This window comes from Echinococcus granulosus (genome assembly GCF_000524195.1).
Source record: "Echinococcus granulosus chromosome Unknown EG_S00096, whole genome shotgun sequence".
Classification (NCBI taxonomy): Eukaryota; Metazoa; Platyhelminthes; class Cestoda; order Cyclophyllidea; family Taeniidae; genus Echinococcus; species Echinococcus granulosus.
The window spans coordinates 185,282-194,781 of NW_020170476.1; the positions used below are offsets into that span (position 1 = coordinate 185,282).

Here is a 9,500-nt window from a genome sequence, read left to right on the forward strand (position 1 = left end):
CGAAAGACGACCTACAATTCAATCTCTCACCGCAACATTATTCCAGATGTGAGTAGACATTTTTACATGTATTTAATTTGTAATTTTTCTTTATCTGACTTGCTGGAACAGCTATTTGGTTATGTAGGCTTCAAGAGAAGGCATTGTCAATTGCTCCAAAGGGGTTTAAGGCTTATCTGTAGGATATCATTTTCTATAGCAAGTGAATGAGACTTGACTACTCAGGATTTTTAAACGACAACTTATCGACCAAATATAGAAGAAAAGTCGTGATATTATCATAGGCAACTGCTAAGTTGCATTTTACTCAGTAAATCAGCAGACTGTTGAAAGATCCTCCCGGCTCGTGGATCCCCTTCCTCGGTTAGTGGACATAGTGATTAAAGTGATCATAAAGTTATTTCCCAGATGGGACAATTGCAGGAACTCTAAATTCCTAATAAAACACACTTAAATCAAGCTCAATCAATTCAACAAATTTTTTTATCCAAAAGTTACAAACATTATTTATTTTTTTTTAAAAAAGCAAAATGAGACTCCTGGAGTGTAAATCACTCCGTCGCTGAGTCGGCATCTTGTCACCTTGTCCGCCGGTTACGATGCGGTGCTGTGACAGGACATCTTGACAGCGGTGTACTCACAAGAGCAATGATGCCACAAACTCTCCTTCCATTAACGTTATCGCGCTGGCAGTCTGTCAAGACGGCGTCTCCTCGCGTCCTCTCCATCTCAAACTTTCCCGGTTTTTTTTGTTATTTTTTCTGCCCTAATTTGTTTTTTACTTATAATTACTCTTCTAATGTGTTAGCGTTTCCTCAAAGCCATATTTACTCTACCCAAACAACCTATTTAATTGTGCGAATACCCTTTTAGATTGGCTTTTTCCCCCTTACCGGTGATCCCACTCCAATGCTCAGCACTGCGGCCAATCAGAACCGCTAATCTCGATCCTTACGGACTCTAACTGCCATGAAGGTCATTAAAACACCCCCTTTGGAGTTGGGATTATCCTCACAGCAGAAGGTGTTAGCAACCTTACTGAACTTCACAGGTGTACAACCCTCTTTTATAAGTAGTATAATTCACTGGGGGAAATTTTTTGGGCAATTGATTGCATTTGCAAATGCAAATCAAGTCAGAACATGTAGATGGCGATCCAGGAGCTCTTCTGTCGACATTTTCTAGCACTGCTTTGCTAAAGTGTAACTAACACCACCAGTTTGCTTGAATTTTCACTTTTTTGTTTTCTCTGAACAAGATCACCCAAGACATCCCAACAGGTGACAAACTTCAAGTTGGTGGATCATATACCGTCTATTTTCTTAACCGAATGGAATACTGATGGATTACTATTTACCTTGATGACTAAATTTTAACTTCTCTCGCGAAATACAGTCGACTTTATTATTGTAGATTGAAACCATCTAACAAGCTAGCCAACTAACTAACTAAAGAGGTAGATAGGGAGGGTCATCATTTACTTGCCTGTTTTAATTAGATTAATCCCTCTACACCCCTTTTCCCTGCCTAGGCTACAACAAAGGAGTTGCCTGTCACACCGACGGTGGCAGATATGTGCACTCATTCCTTTCTTACTTTCGGCTTGCCCTGCAAGGCGACAAGGAATTTGCTAGCGGCAAGATCAAAGACGGTCTCTCACCGGGGCGACGTGGGCATGCGGTGAGCAAAAAGGTGAAGAAAAGGAGGATCATGATTATGGCGGTAGTGCAATTTGCCTGATTTATGGTTTGATGTCGGTGGCCGAAAAGCATCTCCTTATTCAATTGCTCTGTTCACTTTTCTAGACACTTGAATGACTTCTATCCATTCTTGCATTGATCCGGTTGTTTGTCTCTGTGGTATCTACCTCCGCTCCGCTCTGCGGCGTGGCCTTTGAACCGTGCTAGTAGCCTTACAGCCCTCCTGTACGCTCGTAATTGGCATGCAGAAATATACGACTTTGGCGAAAACTTGGGTTGCTACATCACACTCCACGGCAGTTTCGGATCAGAGACCTTGGAAAAGACCACAACCCACTCCATGAAGTTCGGGGGTGAATCAGCTAATTTAGTCCCTTCCCATGATGGCAAAAACATGTCAATCAGTTCATACCTTCCTAGCAGAAAATTTTACAAACGGAATTTTTTTCTTGGAAAAAGTGGGTTTTCTGCTAATGGATATTATTGCGAACTTTATGTTAATTCACCAAAGAATGACATATTCGGTGGTTGTCCGGTGCAATGACACTTTGTTTTGCATGCAAAGTGTCTTCGGCGGTAGGAACAGCAACCGAGGCAATTTCATTTAGCTTATATGTGCCGCAGTAAATGACATCTACGCCTCTAGACCGCTCTGTCAACCTCCAGAAGACATTGTTTGCATTCACTTGGTGTCTCCTCGTCGTTGGTCCCATAAGGCGCCTTTGGTAAAACGGCTTCGCAATTCTGTAAAACCCAACAATTTCTCAAAAACCTAGGTAGTTTTAAAGTGTTGTTCCTTCAAAATATGTATTTTATTGATTTGATCTTCCGCTTTTCGAAATGTGCGGTTAAAGTTTGCGGAGACCTTTGAAAGGAGCATTTCGTCGCAAGGAAAAATGTGTTATGATTCGGCGATTTTTTCAACTACGTGACCATCCACGCGGATGCTCGCTGTCCGCAGAATATGTTGTACCTCTACTTCCCCTCGAGACATACTAATAGCCTTCCAGTCATTTCGAATGCTTGTAAGTAGCATGTTGTTCTCCAGCAGCACTTTAGCTTAGCTCGGCTCCAGGATGGGAATACTTTTTGAGCAGCATTTGTAGGTTCCATCATTTTTCTTGACGAAAAGTCTTTATGAGTAGTTGCAAGCCTAGAACTCGTTCTTAGACCAAAAATTAAAAGTTCTCTTTGACTCCACTTAGCATTGACTAGTGGGGGAAACTGTTCCAGATTGAGCACTTTTATGGCAAATAATGCTGTAAACTTTAAATGTCTAATTGGAAGGATCCTCGGCCTGACTCAAAATAAATCCTTTACAGCATGAAAAAAAAATGAAATGTTTTCTAATAAGACCCTATCCTCCTGCTTTCGAATGTTCAACTTTGACGAAGGGGAATGCGGCCCCCAAGAAAAAAGGGAACTTTGTTATTTTTAAATTCTTTTTAAAAAATAGTTAGTTACTTCTTATGAAATGGTTTTTGCACTTTTTACCTTATTTAACAATTGTGGGATTTGCACAAAGTGATTGCAAAAAATTGAAGGAGAACTCATAGACTCCGTAAAGTACTTGATGTTGCGGGCTCTAATAACAATCTAAGGTAAATGAGAATGCTCTGTCTTTCAAGTTTTAGCCTTCCATCTCTAGAAAAGCACTTAGTTTAGGCATTTCCCATTGTAGGTGTGTTAAGTTGTTTAACCTGAACCGACTGTACAACAGATTCTGTCATTTAGCTTGCTCAGGCGTGCCCATCGGCATGACCCGGTGCCATGGCTTCATGGAATTTCTAGGGCTGTGTACACTGTACCCCAGCGTTTGTGTATACGTACACATTATAAGTGAAAGACAGAAGGCATCAGCATATTGAAACGGTACGGTTCCGGATTCTCGGCGCGAGTTTTACCGAGGGGTGGTGGAACAAGCCCTCAACAAGACGTCCTCACTTAGACAAGCATGATTTGACCAAAACAAGGGAAATAAGTAGTCTGAGGTTTCTTTGTCACATGCGCTTTTTATGCTGCTCCACAGCGAATGATCGGGTGATCAAGAAGAATGCTGTTGATTTCGAGATGGCTGATCGCAATGCATATATCATAGGCAATGGATGGAATGTGCCAGTCTCTCGTTTCGTGACATGACAGGGTACTCCTCATTATCCTCTCTATCCCTCTCATCCTACTTTCGCCCATATTTCCTTGATTCTTATTTTAACCTGACGTATGTGGGTATGAGCTGATCACCTTATAAACTGACTCGAGGGTGGGTGTATGGGAACAAAGCTGCTTCACCACTGTAGCAATCTTCTTCCTATCCCTCCTCCTTTTTCACTTCGTTGAAGGTGGTCAGGAATGGTCCATGGGTGATATGAAAGTCCGAAACACATTTTCTAAAAGACAAGATCAGACAGGGTAGAGTCTGATACCTTACTTTACCAAACTGAGTCATGAGAGAACGCCATACGGATCTTTAAGATTGGGGAGAGGTGGAAAGGTGGGTAATGCCTCAACCTCAACTTTTCCCTCCCCGTCAGCATATCCTTTGTGTTCCCCTAATGACATTCCTCCAAGTGGCGACTGTCTCCCTCTCCTTAGAATTGGCATTAGACAACTTCGTAACCATGTTCAATGTGGAATGGACAGTTGGATATCGGACAATAGAAACAATAGTTTCGAGGGTTTATTATTGCCTCACCTCCCAAAAAGTGAGATTCACTGCAATTCCAACGAATGAAATATGCTATGAATTTCTGATGTTATGGGTTGTTTTTATAAAAAAAGCAAAAAACGATTTTGTTACCTGAAGCTCCTAACACAGCTGCTTTATTCCATTATAGTATTACTATTTAAAGGAACTAATTACTGATTGAATCGTCCCACCTCTGATGGTGGCATCCACCGCCACTTAATCTACAGCTATAAAGTTACATGCGTTGTAGAAATAGGCAGGAGTTGAAGAATTTCCTCTAAGACCAAGGCAGCTTTATATGGACGCAGGTTAAAACTGTTTGTATCCTTCAATTAGTACAGCAAATCCACTAAACTCAGAGATTTCTCCGACGGTTAGAGTGTCTCCACGAATCAATCTTACCAAACTTGAAATTGCTTCTGGAAAACAATTTTCTCTCACAGTAAACTATGAAATCGTATTATTCGAAAAGGCATCATCGCGGATGTGTGGGTCCCTCCCAACCCTCTTTCGCACAAACACACACTCTACCTTCAATTGCAGAAAAAGTAGGCGGAGAAATGGACGAGTTTACCTGTGTTAGCTTCTTCCCACAAGTCGCAATTTCATGCTAATAAATAACCTTTAAAATCCGCTTTCACTTTCGGCACCCTGACAGGCTATCAAATGCACCCGGGTATGGGAAAATAGGACGCGGCACAACCCTGAATCGCCCACTCCGTCCAAAGTCTCCTCCACAGATGCGTGTATCACACACACACACTTATAAGTGGACCATCTGACCGATGATTCCTGACCGAAATCCTCTCCTCCTCTAACCCTGCCTCCTAATTAAAGATTTCTTTGTCATTCAGGTATTGTTTTGGTGCCCGTTACCTGTCAATTACTCAGGTAAAAATTGGGGAATGAGGAGATTTTACTAAAGAAAAAGTCATCTTCAGAACTTTTCAGCATCACCATCTGATTAAACAACTGCCACGGAGATTGAAAAGCGCTTGCGTAGCTTTAAGGTTCGTAGAGGATACAGGCGATGTTAGAATGTAACGAAAGAGACTGCCGCTGCCATAAAGAAGTGGAATAGTCTAATACGTAGATGCGGTTTTCACAGTAGGAAGTAAATAACTCCAGAAAATACCCACCGGTATAGCCCACATGTAACAGAACGTAGGCTTTTAAATTCGACTATCCATTTACAGTAATGCATAAATATCTAATCGTTGGATGTTAATATTAAGAAAAGACGGAGAAAATAATCGCGGGTATACGAGAGATGAGGTGCGGGATAGGGCTATATTGCCCTCCCTATCCCTCTCCAGTCCTAAACTGTTGCTTGAGGTGCTCTCAGGAGTCGGGCTCTATGAGGTCCTCCCATGTCGTCTTGACTTGCCTTGCCTGATCTTGTCTTCAAAACTACCACGTGGACTTTTCCACCCATCAGTCAGCTGCGTTCAAAGCATTGGGTAATCGAATACCTTCTTGTAGTTGTAATGGAAATTAACCGATAATTTTAGAATGTTTATTGTGTACAATGCTATTACTGTAAATCTCACCCCCTTTGGATGATATGCAACACAGTTGACGAGAAGCTTCCACAGCTCTGCAACCCCCTTCAACTCACTGCAATCAGCGGCTAAGCTGCATCCCCAATTGTCGGGTTGGGGAAAGGACAATGCGTAGTGCCGTAGTGTCGTACTGAACAGTAACAAAGCAGTGGACTGGCACATTTTACCTATGGTTTATAACACATGTATGTAAACAATCGCTCCTCTCGCATTCTTACGCTATACCCCAGTCCTCGTATCCAGCCACCTTGAAAACCGCAGCATCCTTCTTCACCATCTGACCCTGTTCTGTGGAGACCCATTAAAATGCATGTTGCAAAGAAACCTTCGACAACTTGGCTCTTCTTCCTTCAGGCGAATCTTACTCGTTCAAGCCTCGCTCCACCAGTTTAGAGTAGAATCCACACCGAGGATGCGGTGCCCACGAGGTCAGATCTTCGATGTGTGTAAGGACAGGCAATGGCGTGCCAAAACCCCTGACGATACCACTTCCCTTTTGCTATGCAACTTTTAACTGCTGACGTTTTATTTCTCGTTTAAGGCGGTCAACATGACGAGAGTACATCGACCTGTTTATTCTGTTCACTTTTGTATATTTTTTTCAGTTTTCATCCTGGAAGGTGTGAGCTTCCCCACAGCATATTATGAAGTCGACTTAACTAGAATCGTTGGGCAAGAAGATTCATATAACATTCACTAACCGTGACACAAAAATTCTCCTTACTATTTCATATTTTTTAGACGCACTCGCGAGACTACTTGTATTGGCGGGTGAACAGGACCCCCCCACTCCAGTTTAATAGAATCCCCTTCCCCAGGAGCGATTTCAATCATTCCTTCCATAAACATCCAGCAACTCCTTCACGCCAAAGGCAATTTTAACATTTACGATAAGTCTTCCTAACACCTATAATGTGCTCGAATCCGTAATTCGCTATCGGCCAGGTCACAAGGTTATCCATACTCTGTTGGGAAGAGAACTGTAGCGATCTCAATGTCACTGATCCCTCTTGACAATTCTACTGGATCGCTGTATTACCCGCGTTCAACGCTAGTTGCAGGAGCACTGACTCAAAAGCAGAGCTATAACAAAGTATGGGGTTTGACTGTTCCCTGGGGGTAGGGTTTCAAGTCTATTTCTCCTAGCCATTTTTTTTCTCACTTTAATGCTATCCAACTATTTGAGAGATGGCGGGGGTACTGAGTTTTCACATAATTGAGACCTTCATACGGATACGGTCGACACTTCCGTAACGAGCCTTTCCAGGTGGTTTGCGATTAGTGTCGCATCCGTCATTCCTGCAGGTCACGGGATTGAAGTAGTTGCCGAAGGTAGACGTCATTTTCAAACCTTCTGCTTGGGATCGCCAAGATTTATCACTTAGCAGTAGTAATCAGGAGAGTTGTCCTTCAAGAATGAATTTGCTTTCTGTTGCCACCGATATAACGTCCCTAGGCTCCTGAAAACGAAAGTAGACCATGCTTGGAAAGAATATGTATTGTCGAAGCACACCAGAACTTGGACCTACTCCCATGTCCGCCTGACAATAGTGCAATGGCGGAGACACTAAATGGGCTGTTACTAGAACCGAGAGTTAAACAAACAAATAATGTAATAAGGCATTTTTAAAATTCCTGTAGTCATTTTATCTGTGGAGCCTAAATCCTCAAGTGAATTCAACCAGATCAACGCTTTATGGTTTTTCTCTCACCACAACAAATTTCCTTCTCATTTTGCAACATTCTTAATGAACTTTTGTTTCCTTTTTTTTTTAGAAAGAAACACATTCTTTTCCCCTGTCTAGAGTCGGCGTTGACAGGACGTCGGCGCGCGGATTGGCATTACGTAAGCGACGACGGAATGATAGCCCATCGCACGCTCACCCACTCCTTCGTCCACACATCCAAGAAGGAGGGGGGAGTGGGAGAGAGTCTGAGTGATTGACAGGTTGAGCGGACAAGCAAGAGAGTGGGGTGAAGATCAAATCAGTGTGTATTTACCCTGACGAGCGTGCGGTGGTGTGTGGATGTGTGTGTGCGGAGGTTTGGATGTGCGTGCGTAGGTAGGTTCGCGTGTACAGCACTCCCTACTGCGTGCTGATGCTTTGACCAGTGAAAGAAAGCGTGCCTTCTCCTCCTCCTCCTCCACCTCTCTCCCGCTTAGCCTCTATAAATACCCACGAGGTTGACAAGCAGCTCCATGACCGCTTCCTATTGAGGCGAACAGGGTACCATGAGATAACCTACTCACGTCTACTTCACAACTTCCCAGTATTCATCTCGCCCAACTAGAAGTGTATCCTGGACTTTTGGAATATACCTTAACGTAAGTCACTTCCTTCTCATTGTTTTGCTTCATGCATGCTCACATTCCAATTTTGTGGAGTCAATGGCCGTTCCCCTTATTTTTAGGGGAAATAAAGAAATAACGAGAGCAACCATGCTTACAGAATAAATGATCTCATAATCCTAATTCCCTTTCTTTGGAAATTTTTTTCTTTTTGGTGTAAATAAAGACTCACTTGTGGTAGCCCTTGGCTTAGGATTGGACACAATTGGCCAGAGAAGTCAGGTGTCGGGTTTTAGTATCTCTGAAAAAAAATGAAGTCTTTTCCAGCCTTTGTAGGCGGGGTGTCAGTAGTGGCGGAGAGTGATTTATTTTGAAACTTTTTCGCCTTTCTTTTGAATTAATCGCTAGTAAAGTCCCTTATAAGTGGTTCAGACGAATGTAGATTAGAGTCACCCTTCATGTTAACCTTTAGGCCGCCTACAATTACCACCTTTTCCTAGCGAAGAAAGAAAAACGAAAAGTAGTGAGAGAGTAATCTTTTATCCAAATTAAGGGGAGCATAAACCCCTTCTCTTTTTTTACTTCTGTGAATTTGTAAAATCCATGTCCACTTTTGGTACACAGGAAGCAGTTTTGCCGATCCGTCGGTTCTACAGGTAGCTTGGACTAAGGCGATACCACATTACACAGGAATACTTGTGCCTGACCTTAAATGAACCTAGATGAATACAAGGAACCTCCAAGTTTATCTTTTTTTAACGAAAACCCTACCATCAACGTGCTGGATTAATTTGACCGCTGTTTTTGGCTGTCTAGGTCAATAAATTTTACACTGCGTGTTTGAAAGAAAAGGTCAACCACTTTCTCCCACTTGAGAGGTCTTCGAATTAAATTGCTGGTTTACAGCGATAAATTGGCGTCTGTGCCTCATGATAAGGTCTCAACGAAAACAGGTAGTAACCATGACTTATTTGCAGGTCAAGGTCAACATCATCAACAATTGCCCCAGAGATGTAATTATAGATTATCACTATGTAGGGATCATAAGTTGTTACCCGCATCTGTCGCGGATGCCAACAGAATGGGGAGGCGTCTGCGTGCCTTTTGGTGTGGAGTCTATTCGCTGTTTCTTCACAGCATTCGCTGAGAGTAAATTTTGGAGGCAGACAGAAAGGAAAAAATGGGCGTACAATTTATCAGAGAGGCGTATGAATTACTACGGTGCATCGCTTTGATGTGAACTAGGAGGCCGTATTTTTAAC

At 42.6% G+C, this 9,500-nt stretch overlaps 1 protein-coding gene across 1 annotated transcript; it reads left to right on the forward strand. All coding sequences in view use genetic code 11, as the record gives it.

The window, feature by feature from the left end:
* Nucleotides 1-969: 969 nt before the first annotated feature.
* Nucleotides 970-7,893, forward strand: EGR_08110 (hypothetical protein; the record flags this gene model as incomplete). The annotated part of the gene is made up of 3 exons (XM_024497359.1): nucleotides 970-1,023; nucleotides 1,532-1,680; nucleotides 7,725-7,893. The coding sequence occupies 3 exons, from the start codon at nucleotides 970-972 to the stop codon at nucleotides 7,891-7,893; spliced, it is 372 nt and encodes a 123-aa protein (XP_024348230.1).
* Between the last annotated feature and the right edge of the window lie 1,607 nt (nucleotides 7,894-9,500).